Source organism: Aedes aegypti, chromosome 3 (genome assembly GCF_002204515.2).
Source record: "Aedes aegypti strain LVP_AGWG chromosome 3, AaegL5.0 Primary Assembly, whole genome shotgun sequence".
Taxonomy (NCBI): domain Eukaryota; kingdom Metazoa; phylum Arthropoda; class Insecta; order Diptera; family Culicidae; genus Aedes; species Aedes aegypti.
The window spans coordinates 115505899-115531730 of record NC_035109.1 but is presented as its reverse complement, the minus strand read 5'-3'; the positions used below and the strand labels follow the sequence as shown (position 1 = coordinate 115531730).

The 25832-nt window shown below is 38.4% G+C and overlaps 2 protein-coding genes across 3 annotated transcripts; one reads left to right on the top strand and one right to left on the bottom strand.

The window, feature by feature from the left end:
- Positions 1-1051: 1051 nt before the first annotated feature.
- LOC5566937 (probable glutamate--tRNA ligase, mitochondrial) lies at positions 1052-6278 on the top strand. Its single transcript, XM_001651302.2, has 3 exons — positions 1052-1285; positions 1344-2528; positions 5850-6278. Exons 1-3 carry the CDS (start codon positions 1132-1134, stop codon positions 6092-6094), a joined length of 1584 nt encoding a protein of 527 aa, XP_001651352.1. The 5' UTR covers positions 1052-1131; the 3' UTR covers positions 6095-6278.
- LOC5566936 (serine incorporator 1) lies at positions 6101-25832 on the bottom strand. Of its 2 annotated transcripts, none has more exons than XM_001651301.2 (4): positions 25618-25832; positions 12322-13336; positions 6686-6851; positions 6101-6614 (listed from the first exon to the last, which is right to left on the bottom strand). In XM_001651301.2, exons 1-4 carry the CDS (start codon positions 25651-25653, stop codon positions 6476-6478), a joined length of 1356 nt encoding a protein of 451 aa, XP_001651351.1. In that variant the 5' UTR covers positions 25654-25832; the 3' UTR covers positions 6101-6475. The 2 variants fall into 2 exon arrangements, with proteins under 2 accessions (XP_001651351.1, XP_001651350.1); XM_001651300.2 differs by having other exon boundaries at positions 6104-6614; positions 6686-6842.

Sequence of the window (25832 nt, the reverse complement as noted above, 5' to 3'; positions counted from 1 at the left end):
GACGCACGACGATTTTTATCTCAAAATGTGATGAATATCCATGTTTTCAAAAATTCATAAGAAAATCAGGAGTGTATGTAAACAAAATCTGAAAGAGTTAATATTCATTAAAAATGATTGTCTTTCGAAGAAAAATACAAAAGCTATGGGTTAGATCTGACGGAAATGGTCTATTCATGGCTCTTTCGGAGTAAATGATTAAGTATGTGTACCGCATGTCTAATCCACAAACCTAACGAGTGGTCAATTGGAACAGCAGGTCTGTAGCAAACAAGAAAGTAGAGTTCTTCGATTTCCTCGATCGTTTTCATATCGATGTTGGGATTGTCACCGAGACCTGGCTACGTCCTACTTCGTCGTTTTTCCACCCGAGGTACAACTGCATTGGATTCAATCGACTCCCCAGCGAAAACGAGCGCGAAGGAGGTGTACTAATCGCCGACCGGCGAGAAATCAAGTTTGTCGCGCTGAATATAACCACAAAATCTATGGAATGTACCGGCATCTCCATACCTACGGAAAACGGATTCAACGTTCGCTTCATTGCGGCCTATTTTGCGGGAACAAGAACATCAGTCGATTGGAGCCAATGCCGCATCGATTTGAGGAACACTATGAGGAGTAACGAGCCGTTGTTTGTGGTTGGTGATTTGAATGCAAGGCAAGGCGAAATGGAATTGCATAAAGGCTAACAAAGCAGAAACTATTATTTTTAGCGTTGCAGCGCAGTGTAACTTCAGTCGGTTACCTCGATGCGTGGAAAATTTCTTCCGAGAAATGGTCCAGAAAATCTCATTTTTCTGATCGCAGAACGCAGTTGAGAAGAGATGTCATTTCAAAGGAAATTTCTTGACCCATTCAGTCAAGAAATTTCTTTACTTTTCTTGAGCGAAACAACATATTTTTGTCTGTGATATTTACTTAGCTTGAGGATAGATAATGTTGTTTACGAAAGAGGTTACGCTCTTTTGAAATGTTGCTTCCGATTTGTTTTGTGCTGCAAGGGCAACCGCAATTTCAAAATACATCAAGGGATTGCCCATCAGTATTTTCTAATGTCAAATTATCCTCATCAAAACAACATTAATTTTTATTAAAAAGTTACGAAATTCCGATGATCTCGCCAAAACGATGAATTTTCTATGGAAAACCGCACAACGACCATCGGTGTTCAACTCGTGCAACTTTCGCTCATCGATAGTAGTGACCAGGCGGCGGTTCTGTGCCAATGTCCCGGAGGCGCCAAACGATTCCGTCCGAGTGCGATTTGCTCCCAGTCCGACCGGTTTGTTGTGGGATTCAATATGGGGACGGCAGTTATGGTAATGGAATTTCTGTTGCAGGATTTATGCACTTGGGAGGACTGAGGACAGCTTTATTCAACTATCTCTATGCGAAGTCTCGGGGAGGTAAATTTATTCTGCGCATTGAGGATACGGATCAGGAGCGATTAGTTGAGGGAGCCACCGAACGATTGTATGAGGACTTGAAATGGGCTGGAATAGTTCCGGATGAAAGTCCCTGGAATGAAGGACCTTATGGACCGTACGTTCAAAGTAAAAGGTATGACATCTACAAGCAGGAAGTGAAGAAGCTGATGGAAGACGGAAGGGCGTATTACTGTTTCTGTTCGGAGCGTCGTTTAGAATTATTGAGGAAGGAAGCGGTTAGACTGAGACAGGTTCCTAAATATGACAATAAGTGTCGGCACCTGACACCGGGGCAGGTTGCCGAGCGATTGGCCAAGAACGACAAGTTTTGCATTCGATTCAAGCTGGATTCCAAAGCGGACGAGTTCCAGGACATGATCTATGGCAAAATCGTTTACTTCCTGGCGCAGAACGAAGGCGATCCGGTCATTATCAAGTCGGACGGATTCCCAACGTATCATTTCGCGAACGTTGTGGATGATCATTATATGAAAATAACACACGTTCTGCGAGGCGTCGAGTGGCAAATATCTACTCCTAAACACATTCAAATGTTCCACGCTTTCGGTTGGAAGCCTCCGCAATACGCCCATCTTCCTTTGGTGATGAACCCAAATGGATCGAAACTGAGCAAACGACAGGGCGATGTCCAGCTGGATCATTACCGTAGGATGGGCATATTCCCTCAGGCGTTGCTCAACTTCATAACACAAAGCGGGGGAGGTTTCGACAGGGAACTCGTGGATGTGATTGGACCGCAGATGAATGACCTGATCAAACATTTCGATTTGAAGAAGATCAACGCACATTCTAGCCGACTGAATCCGGATTTGCTAAAGCAGTGCAATCGCGAAGAGATCGAGTACCAGTTGAGGCACTCGGAGGAGAAAGCGAATGCCCTGGTGAAGGAAGTGATACGAATGGTCCGGACTGAGTTTGCGGACAACGTGAAAGGGCTGGATTTGGACGAGAAACACGTTCGTGAGGTTTTGGAGTGGTCGGTTTCGCGGATTGACACCTTGCAGGACCTGGTGAAGGGGAAGCTTTCCTTTCTGTGGGTGCTGCCGAAGACTTCCAAAGATAAAACTATCGATAGTGGTAAGTTAGCCATATAGGGTAAAGAACCACTTGGGCACTTCCATGATTCACTTTGGCATGGGTTTTTTCTTGGCCGAATTGTCTAAAATTTTGAACAGATAAGCATTTTAATTCGACGCATATTGTGGCCAAATATGAGTCCTGAAGCTTTCAATGAACTCCCCTGCCGAAGTAGATTAAAAGTGCCAAGAATAGGATCCGGCACCTATGTATATATATTTGTTTTAATTTTAACCTTCGCGTTCCCAACGTCTGTTTCAAAAGACTTCCAAATCTTCAGTCAACTGTTGAAAATTTATTTTCCAACCGTAATGGCATCCGACCAGATTTGTCCAAATATGCAATGCCTGTAGAGAGCCACACAGGGCGAATTTTGTTTCCGTTTGCAAGCTGCGGGACCTAAGCTGGTTACGTAGTCCGTAAAAGGCCCTATTCGCAGCCGCAACACGTCTTTTCACTTCGAGGAAAACGTCGTTGTCACATGTCATAAGTGTTCCAAGGTAAACAAATTCTTAACAACTTCAAACACATCCCCATCAAACACAACCCCGAGTTAGTCACTTGTGACAAAAATGTTATAGTGACGACTTCTTTCGGAAGGGAAGTAAAACCGTTGGTCCCGAGATGAACTAGCCCAGGGCTAAAAATCTCGTTAATAAAGAAAGAAGTTCTCTTATTTGTCAGTGTTTCGACACGTTGAAGACCGAATGAATCATCCTCGTTTACAAACATTGTGCGAGTAATAAACCATTTTTTATCGTTTAATAAAATTGTATAGTATGATGCCAATCATTTTGGTATAATCATTGAAAACTGAGTCGGGGGAAAGTTTATTGTAAACATTATCCACTTTTATATAACCGCAAGTTATTGGTTTGTGCGCGTGATTAAAAATCTGACAATGGTGCTATGTTTTTGGCATTAAATTTACTAACATTTTTATATGTGATTTCATCTTCTTTTGAATAAATGCTGTTCTTTCTAATTACGTTATTAAACTAGTGGAGATCGAACGGATCATGTAACATTTTCCCTTCGACTGGGTACACTGCTCTTCGACGCCTACTCGTTCCATGTTCTATGTAAACCTTATCGACCGCTGGACAAATATGCGTAGAACGGCAGTACAGGCTCCAAACATTTTCAGCTGTGAACCTCCCTTTTACAATCACAGTATGATGTCTTGTATTGCAAAAGATATTTTCACCATTATTGATGCTAACATTTTCATTACAATAGTATTCTAAAATCATATTCAAATATGCGACAAATATGACAAGATTTTTTCCTGGATACAAACATTGCAGCTTGAGCAGCATGGTTACTTGGGAATATTTCGATTTATATTGAGGCAACGAATAATTAAGTTCGATATGTCTCAGGAATGGTTTCTACAGCATTGTGAAAATTACCACTGTTTCCAGGCCCAAGATATTCGAAACATATCTGGTGTGATCAGGTAGATCCTAAATGGTTATTTAATAATCAGGGTGACCACCGAACCGGGAAAAACCGGGAATTTGAGATGGTCACGGGGAAAATTATTTTAAACGAACATCTTCAAGTCTAAATCTACAAACCACCAAAAATAAGTGGTAGAAAATTGATATGGTTGATCATATTGCCATTAAGCATATATAATCTTGGACAAATAGCTTTTAAACATTAATGATTTAGGTATTTTCATGTAGAAATAGTCTAGTACAAAAAAAACAAGGATTAAAAATTGAATTATTTTAAATAGCGTAAAAAGAAAACCAGAAGGGGCATACCACTAATGTAAAAATTGATTTTTCGTGTCAAAAACTAACATTTTTAATGAGATAAAATAATTCTTTATATTAAAAACACAAGACCACATGAGCGGTTATTGGAACACTAGGTATTTGTGTGTGTTCCAATAACCGCTCATGCAAAAAATTTAACAACATTTTAAAGAAATGTTGAATTTAGTATACAGCTTCCTTTATTGCAGTAGTAGTTATGGTTTAACCATAAAAAATATCAAGATAAATAATGAAATTCGAAATAATGCATTTTTTAGTAAGTTCGTCACGCAATTTGTTTACCGTGAGCGGAAATAGGAACACTTAGATGCAGTAACAAATGCAATTAAATATTTTTTTATGAACATTTTTCAAATTCTTTTTCTTTTGCCACTGATTACCTCTAGTTGGAGCTACTTTGTGACATCAAAATATTATTGATCAACACAATACTTATTTTATAATGAACATTTGAACACATAGCTTCCCTTAAATAAGCAGAATCTGGTGCACATATAGGAATGTAAATGGAAGCCGAATGGTGTTTGTATGTCACCTGTTGGCTTGAGAACGGGACGACCAATGTGAGCAAGCAAAGGGGTGTAAAGTGACAGAATCCTACTTTTGAGAAAATCAGCTTTTAGGTTTTTTCAACAATTTTTCATTCCATATTAATTGTACGAGAGCCAAAAAAGCCAATCTTCTACGAATATTTTTACCGTTGAAAAGCTTGAAGTACAATTTTTGGATATACAGTACTGACCCGATTTTGTCAGCACCCGATTTTGTCTACCCCCGATTTTGTCAGCTTTTTGACCCGATTTTGTCAGCCTATTTTAAATTTGTCGAAAAAATTGTTATTGTCATATTTTACCACGTTTAAATTAAAATTGATGATGATGTTTGATGTCATGCACGCATGGGCGTAGCCAGAGGGGGCAATGGCAATGCCTCTTATTAAGTGTTAAAAATCGATATTACCAATATAAGGGAGGGGAGAGCCCCTGATAAAAAGGCATCGCCCATGTCCATCGTGTTCTTAAAAGTCCATGTAACACGTCAAAATTTGAAAAACAGGAACAAAATAAAATGACCCGATTTTGTCAGAATCTCCATTTTGTCAACATAAAATTCATCGGGGGGCTGACAAAATCGGGTCCTTACTGTATTCAGTTAAAACATCGATCAAAGGGGGTCACTTTTTTGTGTTTGGGCTTCTCATTGAAAAACACGGAAAATTTTGTAAACTATACCGGGAAAAAGCGGGAATTTCAAAATGGATAATTGGTGGCCACTCTGAATAATGGCCACTTCCCTGGAGCCACCCGGAATCTATCCAGTGAGCCCAGCAGGTTTTGACTCCAAAATATTCATTCCGAAACTGTTAAATGAATCGATTCCCCATAATGTGGCCCGTGCAAATCACTAAATCGATGCCATTACTTTAAGAAAATCGGTGAGAATAAATTTTCAATTTGATACTTGAGAATCCTAAAAAACAGACGTAAGGTACACAAAGGTTAACAACAGAATGTTTTATAAAAATATTTTACAGACATCCTGAAAGTGCTGGCGCAGAACCTTGCCTCCGAGGAGGAGACCGCATTTACCAAAGCCGAGCTGAGCATATTCCTGAAAGCATTTGCCGAACGTAACCACCTCGTGTTCGAACAGTTGATGAAGTCGTTGCGAAGTTGCCTCAGTGGCCTCAAGGAAGGTCCCGGTGTGGCGGAAATGATGGAAATCTTGGGCCGTGATAAGACAATAGAACGCATCCTGCTGGCAGCGAAAAGAAAATAGACTTTGCTGTTGGCAATCAATCACTGAATGTGGACTTTATTATTTCTCTAATTTTTGTTCGGAGAAAGTTACGTTATCCTCTTGGGTAAGACAGATATATGTTGAGAGTTATAATGTATAGTTAGTTGTAATAATAAATGGTAAACGTAAACTACCAATTGCTAGTTTGCTGGTTTCATTTTCATTTCATTTGTTTCAAACTTTTCAGAGAATTAGTCCTACCATATCACATCCATCTCCTCTGGTATAAGATAAAGTAAAAAATAATCAATCTAAAGCTACTTACTACTTATTCAACATTGACGACTTTGGAAAGCTTCATGCATAGTAAGATCTTCTATGTTTCCGGTTAAAAAATACGAATATTCATATCGATAGTATTTAGTTGAACTCGCGATCGGACAAAACCATCGGAGCCACCAATGTCCAGGCGTACAGTCCCAGACAGAACCAGCTGGATATGATCTTGACCCACATAGAAGCAGCGTTCGCGTTCAGGGTATCCAACGATGAATTAGGTCTGAAATAAAAGATTGTCGGTATCAATCAAAGAGTTGCAGAAATTCAAACAAGAGTAGGTGTAATACTTACTGGTACCAGTTGGTCAGCGTCATCATCACGTACAATGTGGCGGTTATGAACACCACGTGGAACAGTGACCACGAATAGGCAACGGCTTCCTCTTCATTGTCGCGGACTTCGTTCGAGGCACCGCCACCGTTGTGGGAGCTGTCGTCGCTAAGCGTTGCTGCCAAGACTTAGGTTCGTTAGTGTTTGTAGAGAAAATTGATATAGGACAAGCAAAGATAGAAATAGTTTTACCACACACACCAATACAGGAGATAGGAGATGCAACGAAAGAAACCGTGGGTTAGACACAGGATTGAAAGTAAAAATTGTGTTAGTTTAATAAGGATAGTGTTACAACTTGAAATGAAAATGATACGGATTTAGTGCTAAGTTTTCAAAGTTTTTTTCAGGTACTGTTCCAAATATTTTTTAAGGAATTCTTCCAATGATTCTTTCACGGATTTATCGAAAAATTCTTCCGAAATACCTTTAAGAATTTAACGGGTTACAACTGGGTTCAAAGGAGGACTACGAAAGTTTTCAAACGGTTTAATAGTTACCATGGGTTTTCTGGACACTCAAATAATTTCGAAGAGGTTCCGGAGATGTGATATTATTCTCAAGAGGAACCCATTAGTTCTTAGGATGTTTTTCCTGGGGATCTGGGGAAATTTCCACGAGTTTTCAAGAGATTTACAGGGATTTCCTAGGATTTTTAGTGTTCTCCAGGAATTTCTCAGGCATCAGTAGCCGATGATCTATTAAGAGGCTTTTTAAAGTTCTCGCTGGGTTATTCCATGGAACTAGATGGTCTCAAGAGACTTTAGAAGCTTTACAAGAGGCTTCTAGAGGTTCTAAGGTTTGACAAGAGGTTATTAGCGGTCCTCAAGGAGTTCCCAGATTATCCCAGATAATCGCAAAAACGTAAAAAAAAATATATATATATATATATATATATATATATATATATATATATATATATATATATATATATATATATATATATATATAAAATGACTAAACAATGAAAATAAATCCGATTGATTTTAAATTTGGCAGTCATATTTTAAGGTAATAAAACTTGTGAGCTATGTTGATTTTATTTAAAATTTGATGGTATTTTTTCATGCATTTCATTGACGCCCTAAGTTGAGTTACGTGAGGTTGTTAAGGGGGTTTCAAACAACTTTTGAAGGTTCTAATAGCCTTCCCTAGAAATATCCACGATCTATAAAAAAATTCGAAGGGATCACCAATGGATTACTGAAAAATTCTAAAGAAGCTCTTAATGAATCTAAGCAATCCATAGGAATTCTCAGGATTGCCAAAGGATTTGTAGAGGTCCAACGATTATTTTTAGAGATTCGAATGAGTTTCCAAGATGTTAAGCATATCAAGTAGTTCAAGAAAGGTTACTGAATAAATTACTGAGGCGTCTGATTTGAAAACGGTCTTCGGCAAAGTTGTAGCTGATGAATGTATCTCACATTATCAACATTACTCTAATCCCCAAGAGCACATGGACAAAAACTATGACCGATTGAATGAATTGGTTGCTTTTCTCATAGTAATTCCCATATAAACTTTAAAGGGCTAGTGCAGTCTCAGTTTTCATCCAAATGAGCTCAAATTTTGGGATGACACTCAGAATTTGATCTAGAATCAAATGAGCGGTCCATACAGAACCATATTATTGAATTTGGCTGTGTTATCATTCAGCATATGTGAGACTTTACATCTAATAGAAAGTACTGACTATAATATGGTTACATGTCTTAAAGATCTTTTACAGGAATTCTACTTGCGATTTTTACATTTCAGGCATCTTCCACGAACTTCTTCCAAAATTATCGCTCGTATTTTTTTTAGATTTCAAACAGGAATTCATCTAAAGATACCTCCATGAATTATTCTGGAGACTCTTCCATGGCGTTTCATTCAGAGATTCTTTCGAAAGGATTCCAAATGTCTCAGCGAATAAATTATCTAGGAATTCTTCTAGATATTTGTCCAGAGGATTGCTAAGGATTCACTGCACAGAATCGCTGAAAAATAGGAAGTTATTTCTAAAGGAGACCCTAAAGTAATCTCTGGTGAAACTACTCGAGAAAAGCCTGATGACCTTCTGCAAGAATGAACTGTAAGGATATCGAAACGAACTTCTTAATCATAGAGAAAGTTCCGGAAGATTCTCTAGAGAAACTGCTATAATAATTATAGAACGGAATTCATGGTGATTTTTTTTTAAATAGAAACTGTCCTATGAATTACTGGGATTCACAAGAGAAATCTTTAGAGCAGTCGACTGGAGTAATCTCTTGACAGAATCATAAGCAGTCCCTCGACCAGTTTTTTTTAAAGGGAATACAATATTTTTAAATCCATATACGATTATTTACTATCCATATAGTAATTATTTACTCAAGGAATCGGAGGAAGAAAATCTTGAAAATATCCTCGTGGATTTCCAGGAATCCTGGAAGAATTTATATAGCGAAATTCGTGAGTGAATCTACGAAGGAATCCCTGTTGTAATGTTTGGAATAGGTACTGGAAAAGGAGTTCCAGTTGCAATCTTTATGGATTTACAGGAAAAATCCCTAAACAAGCTTCTTTAAAATTTTAGTATGAACCATTGTGGGTTTTGTGGGAGAATCCCTGTTGGAATTTTTGGAGCTACCCAGGTGCAAATTACTGCGTTCAACTGCTACAAGATTTCTTGGAGTTATCTTTTAAAAGACTTCATTTGAGTATTAAAAAAAAAACTGTTACGATAAGATAATTAATGAACGCCCAACTAACTACTAGCCCGCAAATTTGGCTTTTTTTGGGATTTATAGGACAATTATACGACTAATATAATGCATCGTCAGTTGTATAGTAGCACCATATTGGCACACAGGGCGAACAAAAATGCTATTCGGTTACTTGGAGAATTTATAAGAAATTGCTGGAAAAATCTCTAGAAAAATTTCTGGAGGGATTCCTACAAGAGTGCCAGAATTATTTCAGAACGAATTATTGGAAAAGTTCCTGAAGCTCTTTTTTTGAGGAACCTGTGAAAGATTCACGTAGGAAACTGTTGAAGAAGTTTGTGTATGATTTACATCAGGCCTGCCCAACCTTTTTGGCTCTTTTTCGACATAAATGGTTGGTCCGTTCGCAAGAATAGACCAACATGAACAAAATTAGTCTCATATGAAAGCTTTGTAGTATATCTGTCTAATCCTTGCTGAAAACTTTAAATTTATATCAAACTCTTCGCTAGCGATGCAAGCAAAGGTAAAAATCAGTCCGGCCCGCGGGCCGGATCATTTTTTGGACTTAATTGCATCGGTAGCAAAGAGGTTGAAATGAATTTCAAATTTGCAGCATGGATTAGACAAATATACTACCAAGCTTTCATTTGAGACTAATTTGGTTCATATCGATCAATTCTTGCGAGCGCACCAACCATTTATGTCGAAAAAGAGTCAAAAAGGTTGGGCAGGCCTGATTTACATCATGATTCTCTTTCATTTTCATTTTCATTTTCATTTTCATTTTGCAGCGTTTGGTGGGGCAATGAGAGCGCAAGTCAGTCCAAAGCCGGGGGCAGGGATAGGTAATGGCCGTAATAGTCTATGCGGACCACTTGAACACCATCGGAAATGATAGGAAGGGTTGGGGTAGGGTATAGGAAATTGGAGAAGACTTGACACAGTAATGCGATTAATGCTGCAAAATGTAAATGTGCTGAGAGCAATTTAATTTAAGTTTTGAAGTTTGGTTTGTTTGATTAAAATTTCAAACAATTGTACTAGTAAGAAAGAATGAACTGATCGCTTTATATAAATTTAATAAACAACAAAGTAATAACAATATGAGAGTGATGCTAAAAACTGCTGATGGCACGATGCGACGCTTTAGGAGCTTTTGATAATGATTGAACATTACTATAAAGAACGCAATTCAATCGATGGTGACAACTTTACAAACTTTATCTGTTTTTATCATGTACAGATATAAAATTATAATTCAGTTCACTGATTGGCGGTGCTGATTTATATAAAAATATTTGATATTATTAAAATGAAATGTGTTACTTACTCATGATGGTCATACTTCCCTGACCAGATTTTTTCTGTTTTGAGCATCCTTTTCGAAGCTATTCTATCCAGTTATCCATTGACTGCTTACAATTCTGAAATTATTCTTATTGTGCATGCTCATGCATTATATTAGTAATGATCATAATCATGCAACAGATAAGAAGGTGAGAAAAAGAGAATTAGGAACAGTGATTAGTTATGAATAATTATGTAGTTTTGTTAGAATAATAAACAATTAAACAGCACTAATGAATAGCTTAAAAAATGACATTACAGCATAGCTGAGCCTTTCGGATCATAAGACCGATGTATAAAAATAATTTGTTTCGAAATTGTCCGCGTGGTCTTCTAGTGCCCCTATTAGATCAGAATCAGTCATAGACATACATACCGAATGCTCGCCATGACCCTATGACCAACATTTGTATATGTATAGCCTTAGCTGATGTGGCTTTTCTAATAGGTAGTTCTTTCACTCATTGATTGTCTTCAAAACCTTGTCAAGTATAGAAAATTGATTTTATTTCATTTATTACTACATTGAAACTACATTGTACTTGTTGACTATTAGGTATTATTTTATGTTTAGCACTATTGATATTATCAAGGCCAGAATTCCCAGTGAGTGAAGAATTTTATAGTACTAGAACACCATAGAAGATCGCTAAACATTACCTAATCATGGAACGGCTTTTTGCTCTATTATTTTAAGTAGATGCTATTGATCTCCCTTTGCTCCTATCCGCAACCCGGTGCACGCGCCCTGTTGGTTTTCGAAAACCTCGTAGAAGATTACAAACCGTCAATGGCATTCCCAATTACTACCCCACATTGCACATTCAAGGGTCTGACTGTGCTCCTAACCCACCCTCAGTTTGTAATCTTCTCGCCAGATTGAAATTATATTTTCCCGAAGTGAAAGTAATTTTGATGATTTATAGCCGTACTATGCAGTAGTTTAACCAGAATCTTTAGGTCAGAAGACAAAATCTAAATTTTGTAATAAAAAGGTTGCCATTGCTTTGAAATTCACCCAACATCTTATCAAAGCTACTAACAACAGCGATCAATTATCAAAACTCATCGCTCCCTGGAAAATATAATCCCAAGCCCAGGGCTTTACATCATGATTCTCTTTGAGGATTTTTCTACGAATTCCTGCAGAATTTTCATAGTGATTACAAAAAAGATTTTTCAGGATTATTTATTGAATTTTTTAGAACTTCTCTGACATTCTACGCAGCATTTTTTCTCATGATTTGAGATTGCTTTAAAAACTTCGACAGAGATGAATACCCTTTCTACCAGAAATTACAGAAGGTAATTATTGTATTTTTTTTTTGTTTTATTAAGGTAATTTTTAGCGCATACGGCTAGTTCATTCTATAGTTCTTCATTTCAACTTCCAATAATTTCTTGAGAAATTGATTTGAACAATAACAGTAAGTTTTTTAAAGCTTTCAATGCATTTGAATGTACAGAATGCAAATTATTTCTTTAAAGCAAAATGTTAATGAAAGGATATGCAAATAAAAGGTTTAAGCTTGCAATGAACCCCCAGCTTACCTTGCTTTTCAGGATCAGCCAAACGGGACACATTGTTGGCCGAGCGCAGAGTCGAGTACAGGATGCATAACATCCAGATCACCAGCCCAATGATGCTCGTTTTGTCGAAGTGCACCTTGTTCTGCTTGTCGCCGATGATGCCCAAGAAGCCTGGATTGCACTCGGCATCCGGATTGTTGGCCACAGCGGACCAAGTCAGGTAAACCGTGTACAGCGTCACCATCGAGCTCTGCAGCAGACCCGACTTCGGGGCGTGTTCCTGAATGCTGGGCCAGATGGACATGATGCTCACTGCCAGACACAGAATCATGTTGAAGGTGATGAAGAACTTGTTTAGGGAGCAATTATCAGCTTCGGTGAAGTAAACGTAGAGCAGTGCGATCCCGGTCAGAGATAAGGCATACTGCAATCCAGTGACACAGCATAAAGCAGCAAACCATCCGCGGGATTCCTCCTCCTCGTAGTTGCTAACCCAGGCCTCGGCCCACGAGTGAGCGAAATCCACGATGTACACTAGCTGAACCAGAATGAACGCAAAACCGCCAATCAGTCCAACCCACATCCAAGCCGGACCGAATCCAGTTTCCGGAATGAAGAACGCTCCAATGGCAACTCCAGTCACGATCATGAACTTGATGCCCCAGAACCCATTTTGCAGTGCAGCCCTAGGATCCTTAGACGAACGAACTCCGACCATCATGACTGCCCAGAGTGCGAAGAAGCAGCACAAGGCGAAGCAGATGCGATACACGGCCAAATACCCGACCGCAGAGCTGCAATCGATTGTGTCCGAAGCCGGTATCAGGTGCCCGGTGGTTGATGTCGAATTAGCACAGAACGGTACCTTCTGGAGGAAGTCTTGTAGCCCCGGAGCAAGCATGATGGCTCCAACGATGGCACCCAGCAACAACATCAGTGCATACATGAAGCGTGTCGCCGTCGAGTTGGATTTCAGCGATGACGGACATAGCGAACAACATAGGGAACATGCTGTTCCGGTGCAGCAGCAGGCGAGCTGGAATGATAGAAAAGAAACGACATACCTAAGTTAGTTTTGGTTGTACGAAACATATAACTGATATAGTAACTGAGTGTCACAGTCCCAGGAGAATCATTACTTATGTTTCATTTATTATTCTACGAAAAGCAATATCTTGCTAAAACTACTCTAATTCGCAATCCGTAATATCATCTAAGGTGCCATTTGAAATTACCAGACCGATGTAACGAAATTGTTGAATTTTACAACTTTGCTGAAGGCAGCACACCGTTAACTTAAAAATCTTGTAAGTTTTTTTTTGTATGGTATTCAGTTGGAGCTGCCTGACAGCTTAACTTGTCAAGGCTGAACCCTCGGTCTGGCTTTTGCCAAGTTTACCCTCTACCAGGACCAATACTCAGACGGACTAGGCTATGGTGCCTAGTAATCCTTTATGAAGAGATAAGCGGATGTAAAATGGAATAATTTGGCAACAGACCAGAAGTGCTGATTTTGCTCGGCGTCGAGAATAATATTGTAACACGGACATAACTTCCTCATTGCTAAAAAGTGTATTTTGTTTCGTTATAGATCTTTGAGCTACATATCCAAACTAATAAACAGCCGAAAAAATCAACAACTAATAATCGCATTGACAAAAATTTAAAAAAGAAAAATATTTCTTTTTTTTGCTTCATGCAAAATTATTTTTACCGCAATAAATTCAAGCGGATTACATTACTCTTCAAGAAAAGTTCAAAACAAACATAACGCATGTTCGTTTGGCTCACACTTTCACAGCTCTCGCTGCTCGATTGGCTCACACTTTGACAGAAATGTCAGCTTCCGCGAATCTTTCTTATAAAGGATTACTAATGGTGCCCACATGAACACTGCTTTTTATTCGTATTGTGACGTGGTAGTTTTTAAAACATACCCATATTCCCTTGCTTCTGAGAAAAGGAAGCATTGTAAAAATCAGCAGCTACATCAGAATTTTTTGAAATATTAGTGTAGTAGTGTCATTACTGATACTGTCTAGTCGAAATGGTTTTGAACAATTTGTCATTTAAGTGCTATTCTGATTACTCCTGTCTTTTACATAAGATTAGAGTCTTAAATGTCAATTGTCGTCAAGTCTTAACAAAATTATTCTGTTTAGTAGTAATTCTAGTTAATTTCAGGTCTTTACATTCATATATCCTTAAAGCAAAAAGTCACTTTTCTTGTCTGTTCAACAATTTCTCGAAACTAGCAAGTGAACCCTAATGATCAATCTCAGCGTCTTACTTTCCATAGTCATTATAATAGTGAATATTTATGAGTAAAGTTACCTTAGGCTTCTATAACAGTCTCCTACAAGATTCACTTTTCGGTGGCAAATGCAATGCTTCACAACGCCTACTTTCTACTTGTAAATTTTGCGAAAATGAAGCTGGAATCAGATTATTTATACCGTCGTTACAAAAGAGGTATTTCTTATTATGGCAATGTAAAAACCATATCAAAATAAGATTGTCGCCACTTATTTCTACTCAGTGAATCTACTAGTAATTTTCCCTTAGAGTAATATTCCCTACGTCGAATATGATAACGATGTGTTTAGCTAGCTAATAGTGAGAGTTGCTACGGATCATTCAGGTTAGCAAAAGGCAAACTGATCGTCACCAATAGTGTTAATGTCCACTTCGAATAGATTAATTATTTGAAATGGGCATCAATTCTTTTAATGACGCAGAATGTCCGTTGGATCACATCCGAGATATTATTGCGTCTATGCCATATAAATTATGACGCGGCTTTAAGGTGAAACATCTCGGAACCCAAAGATGGCCGGCAAAATGACCGACTTGTAGCCCTACTCACGTTTTCAAGGGCACAAAACTGGAGAAATAGTTGGCAAACGTTTCTGACCTTCTTATTTTAGGCTTTCTGCTAGGGCACAAAGCCAAAATAAAAAGTACATTGTTGTTGGATGCTTTCATCGCGAGATTTGTGCGTTTGAAGTTTTAGTGCAAATTCACCAATAGTGGAATCCAAATTCACCAATAGTGGAAACAACGAAGAGTGTGTAGGTCTACGATTCACTGGATTTTTCTATAGTTAATCCAGTACACATGTAACGGTAAAGAAGGAAAGTGCTCCTTGTGTAAGGTGTATGTGTAGTGCCTCAACGTCGAAAAGAGCCTCGAGCGCTGCCGTAGGAGTTGTAGAGAATGCACCAGACATCGCCATCAAGCACATCCTTTGGAGATGGCCCAATTTTGATTGGATTGTTCTCACTTCGCACTTTTGCCAATATTGATCGAACAGCTGTTGTGTAAATCCATTTGATATATTTGGGTTTGAGGCCCCAAGTTTCACCAAAGGTTCACTGGCATTGACCGAAGGCCATTCAAGCTTTTTTGACTCTGAAATCTATGTGAGGTGTCCAAGAAAGTTTGGAATCTAGAATGACTCCGACATACTTTACTTGATCAGTCACATTAATCTCAGTGTTAAAAAGACGTAAAGGTCGATCGCGGTTTCGCCTTTCCGTAAAAAGGACAATAGATGTTTTATTCGGGTTATTGGCGACACCAACTCTCGACTACCTGACGAGCACTTTGCATCAGGTCTAATAGAGTGCTAATGCACATACCAACTATCAGAGCTAGATAGTCGTCGGCAAATCCATAAGTTGGAAAACTGCAAATATTGAGTTGCCCCAATAGCGTATCTGTTACGAGATTCCACAAAAGTGGTGACAAGACTCCCCCTTGGGGGCTTACAAGTAGGTTTTTCAAAACATGTTTGATAAACTCAAATCCCTTTTGGAACAGAACAGGATAAATCCCATCTGCTCCTGGAGATTTGAAAGGAGCAAAACTATTAAGTGCCCATTGAATCGATTCAGTAGTTACACTGCCCATAACTGCATATTTGTAACATTCGACAAAAGTAGACATTGAGTAAATGGGACACCCAGTTTGCATTTTATTGCAGTATGGGAGGATACTTATATTTCAAAAAATCACTAAGAATACAAAAATGCTTATTTGAGGCTGAAATTTTGTACAACTCGTATCGCATATTGGGTGAATAGTCAGAAAATTATTCTGACATAAATTTCGTTGCTATTGCATTATGAGACTCATGTATAATCTCAATGTGACTGTTATGCGGTTACAATTGCCAATGTGACAAAACAATTTGGTATTTTTTTTTTCGAATTTTCTGGAACAATCTCACAGATTTCTGTAAGTTGATCGAAAGTATATGCCAGTTGATGACTCTCCCCGGTATTAAATCGAAATTGTCAAAAATGTCGAATTTGACAAATATGCAGTTATGGGCAGTACAGGGCTGTTACAAAAACTTTAAAATTTTATCCGCGAAAATCGCGACTTCTAAAATTCGATCCGCGCTAGGACGTTGCAATCCGCGACAAACAAAAAAACACTCAAATTTTTTATGTCAATTACATGTTTACTTATGAAATATAAACAATCATTTTCGATACCTGAAGTGATTTTCTCAATCTTGACTTTACTCAAACCAAGTGCTAAATTTACTACGCGTATTTTGCCAAACTCTGCGGGAGGAGTAAAAGGGGACCTTGATTAGCCATGAGACAGGTCTAAATTTGCGGAGCTTCATAAAGGATTAATTAAAAATGTCTAAAGGTGAAAATAAATCGAAGTCACGTTCCACTTTCCTCCATCCAGTGACCCATCGATCAAATCTTCAGTCCGAACTCTTATATGGTTCTTTAGATTTGTACTTATATGCTCAACCAATTAAAAACGGATGACAAAATTATCCTGCAACTTGATATTTTAGATTTTTTTATGCAAGATGTTAAAACTTGGAGGACTTCATTTAAATTACTTATAAATTATTTTTGAATAAATTTGAAAAATACTGTGAGATCAAAACGGTTTGAAATTTGAAAGATTTGGACAAAAATATACAAGTTATTTGTCGAAATATCTAAAAAAGATCGTGGAATTATATGAACAACTTTTTGCTCCGTGTTTCTTAATTTAAAATACATTTCCACAAAATGGCAAAGCCTAATCGACAAAAAGCAATGTTGTGAAAAACTCAATTTCTCATAACCCACGCTTGCGATTTTTCATGCGTGAGTTTTGTCAATCATGCAACTCTGAGAGAGAGGAGACAACTGGCTTTGATTGCGAGCACCCAAGCGTCAAGGGAACCTGTCATCAACTGTCACTGGAAAACCCGCACATTCGAAGGGCAGAGCGTGAAAAATCGTCAATATTCAAGTAAACATAATTAAAATTTCTATGTGTTTTGATTCAACGTTTTAAATAGTTAAATACCTGAATATAGTTGATTGTTAGCAAACTACTATTGATTTTGTATATTCATATCCGTTTTCATATTGAACAACAAGAAGTGAATATTGTTTCGACCAAAATAAGTTCATCTGATTGTGTGCACCACCTAAAAATTAAAGAAAGAAGTCAAAGAAGGTAAGAAAACAAGCCAACTGTCAGTGAGCTGTCTCCTCTCTCTCAGATGCAACTCAGCAGTAAAAAAATGATGGATGAGTTGGCTCACTTTTTTGACTCATTATTTCGTATTTTCACAGTTTACTCACACGCGACAATAATTTCTTGTTGTTCTGGTAAACTTATAGTAATCCTTTCTAACGTAAACAACAACATTCGGGTTCCACGAGTTTTTGACGGATTTTGCGTCTAAATCATTTTTTACGGTTCAAGTTGATTGAGTGATTTTGCATCAAAATCTTAAGCGTGAGATTTGCGAAGCAGATCTATAATGAGTTTGCTCTCACCTCACGGGAGAGCGTATTGATTGAGATTTAAGTGTGAGTCTATAAACACTGCCAAAAAGCATTTTACTGTTCCATTATGAAGCTATTAGGAAGAATCTCGTCCAAGAATCTAGTCAACCTCAACAAAATCCTGCCCAAGCATACCTACAGACAACGCTTCATCTTTAATCAGTATCATCGGTAACCCCAGAAACCATCAATCGAAATTCTTAATAAATTTGCCCGAAATTTCAATAGATGTCAAGAATTTTGACATTGTTTTTAGCTCAGCTATTCGTCAACCGTTACAAATCTACTAAGCATTTAAACAAAAATCATCTAAGGATCTTTTCTAGAATCCACTAAAAACCTTATAAGCAATGTACCAATCACCTTTTTAGTGACCTCTCAAAGAACTTTTAAGAAACTGGCTAATTACTTCCTCGATTTCTGCAAAGATCTTATCAAAAATTTTCCATGAAACCAAATAGAAATCTATCAAGCATCTCACCAAGAACAATGCCAGGATTCTTTAGGTACCCTTCTAAGAATGTTGATGTTTTATAAAATCTCCTTTGAATTTGTTCAATATCTTTCCGCAATAAATCTCCATCATTTCACAAGAAATCGGTAAGAATTGCTAGAATAATCTACCGAACATTTCCCTAGGAAGCCACCTTTTTTAGAATTTTGTTCAAACAAATAACTAGTTTTGAGTTGACATGCAGTTTTCTAGTTTCGCCATAAGCTTGAAATTGTTGTTCAAATTCCCGGATAATTCCAGATTTTTTCACAGCTTTTTGTATTTCCCTGGTTTTTTTCGCTTTTTTTTTAATTTCAAACTTCAATTGACGGAAACAATTACGTGAAAACATACGTGATTTTTTTCCATTGCACTTTTCACGTAGCACCTACACTACCCGTCATAAATACGGACTCACTGAAATAAGTATTGCAACACTCAGCTGAATAATGAATCACCCCCAAAAAGTTTAGCATCACCTCAAAACAGGTTAATTCACATTGCTATATATCGAGATCCTTATGACTTGCAAAGAAGCGATCTTCAGCAAAGTTGTTCAGGGGATCAAGGACATCCGGAAAGCGAACAGTTTAGTTCCAATTTTGCCGCTAGGTGGCGCTAGTGAGCATGTAAAATTGAGCATTTTGAACTAGTTCTAGCTTGTGATCCATAAGAGATAGAAAGTTCGGGTCTTCGGCAAAGTTGCTCAGGGGTTCAAGGACATCCGGAAAGCGATTAATTTAGTTCGCGATTTTATCGCTAGGTGGCGCTAGTGAGCATGTAAAATTGAGCATTTTGAACTAGTTCTAGCCTGTGATCCATAAGAGATAGAAAGTTCGAGTCTTCGGCGAAGTTGTTAAGAAGGCCAAGTACATCCGGAAGATAAACAGTTAGGTTGTAGATTTCGCCGCCAGGTGGCGCTAGTGCGCATGCAAAATTGAGCATTTCAAACTAGTTCTAACTTTTGATCCACATGAGATAGAAAGTTCGAGTCTTCGGCAAAGTTGTTCAGAAAGTCAAGGACATCCGGATGACAGATAGTTTGGTTCGAGATTTTGCCGCTAGGCGGCGCTAGTGAGCATGTAAAACTGAGCATTTTGAACTAGTTCTAGCGTGCGATCCACAAGAGATAGAAAGTTCGAGTCTTCAGTAAGTAAAGAACAGAAATAAAGTAAAGGACATCAAAATATCCAATTTTTTGGTTCCTAATTTTGCCACTAGGTTACACTAGTACGCATATTTAATTACATAAATGAAACAAATACTATCTTTCGAGCCAGATGAGATAGAAAGTTTGAGTCTTCGGCAAAGTTGTTCGGAAAGTCAAGGGCATCCAGGAAACAGTTTACTCTGGAGGGATGACTGTACCTAAACATTATGAATTTGATAAGATAGAATTTCCAGAATGCTGTTCAGAAATCCTTTGACATTTGGAAGTTGAAGTGATTTGAATCACTTTATGTACGTTTTTCAGATTTGATAAGTTCAATATCCAAGTGATTGATGTTTGATTTTTGAAGCAAATTCAAGGCATTCAGGTCTCACTCACTTTATATTCAAGTGTTTCAGATTTGACTAGCTCCATATCCAAGAGACTCATGCCCAATTCGCTTCATATTCAAATGTTTCAGGTGAGAATCACTTCATGTGGTTCATGTCTGATTCACTTCATAGTCAAGTGTTTAACGTAATATTCACTTCATGCACAAGTAATTCAGGACCGATTACATTCTTGTTCAATTTATTCAAATATGATTCGCTTTATATCCAAATGATTCATGTCATGTGACACTTCATTTTTGAATGCATGCTCACTAGCGGCAAAATCGCGAACTAAACTGTTCCCTTTTTGGATGTCCTTGAACCCCTGAGCAACTTTGCCGAAGACCCGAACTTTCTACCTCTTATGGATCACAAGCTACAACTATTTCAAAAAATTTTACATGCTCACTAGCGCCACCTAGTGGCAAAATCGCGAACTAAACTGATCGCTTTCCGGATGTCCTTGAACCCCTGAGCAACTTTGCCGAAGACCCGAACTTTCCATCTCTTATGGATCACAAGCTAGAACTAGTTTAAAATGATCAATTTTGCATGCGCACTAGCGCCACCTAGCGGCAAAATCGCGAACTAAACTGTTCGCTTTCCGGATTTCCTTGAATCCCTGAGCAACTTTGCCGAAGACCCGAACTTTCTATCTCTTATGGATCACAAGCTAGAACTAGTTTAAAATGATCAATTTTGCATGCGCACTAGCGCCACCTAGCGGCAAAATCGCGAACTAAACTGTTCGCTTTCCGGATGTCCTTGAACCCCTGAGCAACTTTGCCGAAGACCCGAACTTTATATCTCTTATGGATCACAAGCTAGAACTAGTTTAAAATGCTCAATTTTGCATGCACACTAGCGCCACCTAGCGACAAAATCGCGAACTTAACTGTTCGCTTTCCGGATGTCCTTGAACCCCTGAGCAACTTTACCGAAGACCCGAACTTTCTATCTCTTATGGATCTCAAGCTAGAACTAGTTCAAAATGTTCAATTTTACATGCTCACTAGCGCCACCTAACGGCAAAATCGCGAACTAAACTGATCGTTTTCCGGATGTCCTTGAACCCCTGAACAACTTTGCCGAAGACCCGAACTTTCTATCTCTTATGGATCACAAGCTAGAACTAGTTTAAAATGATCAATTTTGCATGCGCACTAGCGCCACCTAGCGGCAAAATCGCGAACTAAACTGTTCGCTTTGCGGATGTCCTTGATCCCCTGAACAACTTTGCTGAAGATCGCTTCTTTGCAAGTCGTATGGATCTCGAGATATAGCAATGTGAAATTACCTGTTTTGAGGTGATGCTAAACTTTTCAGGGTGATTCAATATTCAGCTGAGTGTTGCAATACTTATTTTAGTGAGTCCGTATTTATGACGAGTAGTGTACGTGAATCATTGGTAGCACAGAATGAACGCATGAACTATTGAACTACGTTTGTTCCACCTGAGTTACCCGTAAGAGCTACATGGATTTTTTTCCGTAGCCTTTACTTAGCGTTCCAATCTATCCTATTTTGTTTTCCATTCAACTTTATTGAGATGAAAGCCCACCTTATTTTCAATAGACTTCTGAAGTAAACTATTTCCCAATTCGAAAATTTTTTGAAAGTCTAGTGGACACCATCTTGGCATTCGTACTCAACACTGAACATACATGCGATATGCAAACGTCAGAATGAACTTGCGGGTCCCCTACAAAATAGGGCAAAACTCGCTATTCGTACCCAGCTAGGCACTTCTGGCGGTATCCAACCGCGACTACCGGAAGGTTAATTAGAGTAATACTTCAAAAAAATCAAGAAAGTCTTGCCGTCACATCAACGATTTTTGATAATTTCTAGGAAACCTAGAACTAGAACTCTAAAGTTTATGTCTTTCAAATCTGAAGATATATTGATACAAAAAGAAAATCCCAAAGAAAATTTTAACTGTACTCGAAGGGAGATGTTCGAAATTGTCTGCATATCCAATATAAACAAAGTGTGGCTCTTTTGACGTTGGATAACGTCCTTCGGCAACATATAGGGGTACAATTCCAAAAAAAAAAAAAAAAAAAACGAAAAAATTGAGCATGTAACGAAAAGTGGTCAGGTTTTGACCGCTAAAAACTCAGTCATTTATCGATAAATTTCCAATATTTATACATCAATCGATCGAAAATTTATCTACGCGTCGATTCAAATAGCGGACACTATTGATTATTGGCAACAAACTATTGAAAAATCGTAAAATGTTGACCCCTTTCTTATCTAACCAATTGACTGTTTAACGATAAACTTGCGACGATTGACGCGCCACCATATTTCATATAACGGAGGCTATTAGAACTAACTTGGAGGTGATGATTTGGAGGTTATTTGACAAGTTGGAGGTTAAAATCACCTCCAAACACTAGCGATTTTGCGGTGGGATGTTGACGTTTGATCACGAATCACGTTCAAGCAGATTTTAGGGTTCGGCTTCCAACTATAAAAGCGCACCACACATGCTTCTTCTCTCAGTCTTCTTTTTGTGGTCGGACTGCGAATACGGTCGGGCGAGTCATTTTCGCTTTGCGTTTGCACCCGCGTCACAGTTCAATTTGTGTCGTCGGAAGAGGAAGACGCAAGGTTGATTTGCGGCTGTGATGACGATGCCTTGGGCGCTCCTCCGAGCGGCGAACTATTGCCGCTTGGAAAAGCGCCCAAGCCATCGTCATCGCCGCCGCAAATTTATCCGCGCTTGCAGATTTCGACTCGTGATAAATTCAGCATCGGTGGTCAAGAAGCAAACCCGTTAGAAACGAAATACCAGAAGCCCCCTGAGTTGCTGATCCGAGGAGCTGCTGCTAATCGAGCGTCGGACTTGTGAAATCCCTCAAGATTTCAAGAGTCAGCATCGTTTCCAGATTTCGATTTATGCCCGGTGATCCACAACCCGTTGCTGTTGTGCGCCATCCACGTCACGAAATATTTAGCTGGTTCGTCGTATAAGCAAATAACTTGCTCAAATTTATACATATGCGTTGAGGATTCCCCGTTTGACCAAGACAATCATCTGATAACATCCCGCAGTGCTATTCATCTGTGACAGCATCGAAGCTAACAAACCCATCGACGCTTTTCAGGGCCATCAAATGTGTTGAAAATAGTTGAAAGAGAAATATTTCCGACCTTATTACATCTAATATTCCTCAATCAATGTCACAGCTTTATACAAAATTTAATTTCTCAAGAATAATTGATGGCACGACAATTTGATACTGTATTCGCGAACGCTGCTGCAGTGCCGTCGGGGTGAGTGCTCAATATTTCACAACGCTTGTAAAATAGAGTGGCATTTCCAACAGCTTCTTAGACTTCCCATATTTTATGAGAACACATATAACAAAATTGCGACATATACAGAATGCTTTTGAAAAGAAATTCTCATTGAAAAAATTTTCATCATTTTGGCACCCATGGATCAGAAGATTTCGACTTCAGTCGTGTGATCCAAGACCTGTTGCTGATGTGTGCCATCTACACCGTGAAACACTCAGCAGGCTCGTCGTATAACCAGAGAACTTATTCAAATTTATACACTTGCAACATCTTGTAGTGCTATTTATCTATGACAGCATCCGAGCTAATAAAGCTTTTGGCCCTTTTCAGGGCCACCGAATGTGCGTAAAAGAGTTAAGAGTAATTTTTCCGACTTTATTTATCACATTGCCAAGCAATGAATGATATTTCTCTCAAACTATAAGATCAAAAAAGCGATGACTAGAGATTTCATTACAATCCTCGAATAACTTTCTATAGACATATTGCTGTTAAATATTCTGTATGAAGTGATATTTCTCATTTTAATAGATAAATATGACGAATGATTGATCAAATTGTAATGTTTATACAAAACGAACTCACGTTCATCGGATAGAGATATTGTAAATTTGGGACATGATTAAACGTACACTTGACTGCAAATCGTTATAGGCATACGCCACCAGTTCGTATAGCCCCATAGGGATGTACCCTTATAGTTTTTCAGGGCCTCCAGGAGTATGAGTTGTTTTGAATTATATTTCTTACAAAAATATCACTATCTCACTCTAACCAATTTTGGAATAATCGAAATATGCTACGTTATACTGAACTATGTGTAAAATCGCCTAAAATAATCGGCCCTTCATTGAGACCAATTTCGAAACCATATCCTTTTTGAACCAGTCTAAGGTTATCCAACGTTAACTAACACTGCGGCCGTGTCTTGCACACAACCCCTCCAACTTTTTTTTAAACAGAAATTCGCGACTTTCGCGACAGTTTTTCATGCACTCGCGATTTTCGCGACTGGCGGAATAAATCCGCTATAAATCCGCGAAATTCGCGACTGTTGTAACAGCCCTGTAGTTACGATACTGCGAGCCGAGGCCAGAGACTCGTAACTACATGAAAAGACATTTGGTTCATCCGTAGATGCTATGTCCACACATCCGGGGAAGTGTGTATTGAATAAACATTCTAAAACCTCTTCATCAGAAGAAGTAAAGTCACCATTAGGTAAGCGAATTTCGTTCATTTGAAAATCCTTAAATTTTGCAAGGATTTTGTTCAGCCGGCTAACTTCGCTCAAACTGGAAACATTTGAACATGGATTTTTCCAGCCGGATCGTTCAGCAGAACGACTTCTTGTAAACCTTGCGTGCCGACTTGAACGACTCTGATCCAGCTGAACGGCGTCTGTTCCAACTACTTCTTCTACATTGTTTCCTGAGTCTAGTCAGATCGGAATTCCACCATGGGGTCCCTTTACAGACCGCAGAGGACATGCTTCTTCAAAAGCTTCCATATTGTAGGCTGTTCTGGATATTATATAGTGGATTCTAAATCAGCATCATAAAACGGAAGAGTAATCATTGCGATCTAAACATTTGACCTTAAGTCATAAGATAATCTTTCCTATCCAACTAACTAGTACATGTAGCTTTGCTGTTCTAATTAGAGGGATTTCAGGTTTAGGTCGAATGGGACTCAAATTGATTTGATAGAGCAACTTTTTCGTTTCACATTTCCTCTTTGAAAATTACTATCAGTACAGGAAAAAACAACTTTTTTAACATGAACATATTTGCATGAACGCTCATACTTTTCGTCTAGACACATAATAGAGGCCTCCTCAGAGAAACAGTAAACATCAAGGTGATTATTGATTCTGTCGCAATCGTCACAACATTCTCTCTACCTGCTTTCTGCTAGATATTTATTTGCATTGGCTTGTCAAAATGAGTCATGGGGTTTAATCTCATTACAGCCATTGCAACGTTAGAATTGTCTATACCAAAGTACCACCTTTATTATTTCATGTAGGTAAAGTACGATTCAAGAGGCAGAGCTGGTTGTCCTTCGAATCTGTCGTTGCCCAATAAGCAAGCAAATACCAGCCAATGAAAAAAAAAATCAATAATCCGGAAACTAAGAACGCAATTTACTTACATTAGCTGCCGACACCAATCCTAAAACTGCACCCATTCTGCAGCGTTCGGTACTCTTCGCAGTAGTATAAACTTTCTAACTTCACGAAGAATTTGATTTTTCCTCAAATTGTAGATTTCGATTTTTCACTTTCACAACAAAGAACGACGGCCAGTAACAAACAGATGCGACCGCAGTGTTTTGTTCCAAGAAAACGAATGCGCAAGATGGAGAAG

Coding starts and splice junctions, on each gene's coding strand:
- LOC5566936 (XM_001651301.2), bottom strand. CDS start 25,653: ATGGGTGCAGTTTTAGGATTGGTGTCGGCAGCTAAT. Junction 6,852..12,321: donor GGCTGATCCTGAAAAGCAAG/GTAAGCTGGGGG, acceptor AACGAACCTAAG/TCTTGGCAGCAACGCTTAGC. Junction 6,615..6,685: donor ACGCTGACCAACTGGTACCA/GTAAGTATTACA, acceptor CTTTTATTTCAG/ACCTAATTCATCGTTGGATA.
- LOC5566937 (XM_001651302.2), top strand. CDS start 1,132: ATGAATTTTCTATGGAAAACCGCACAACGACCATCGGTGTTCAACTCG. Junction 1,286..1,343: donor ATTTGCTCCCAGTCCGACCG/GTTTGTTGTGGG, acceptor TTTCTGTTGCAG/GATTTATGCACTTGGGAGGA. Junction 2,529..5,849: donor AGATAAAACTATCGATAGTG/GTAAGTTAGCCA, acceptor AATATTTTACAG/ACATCCTGAAAGTGCTGGCG.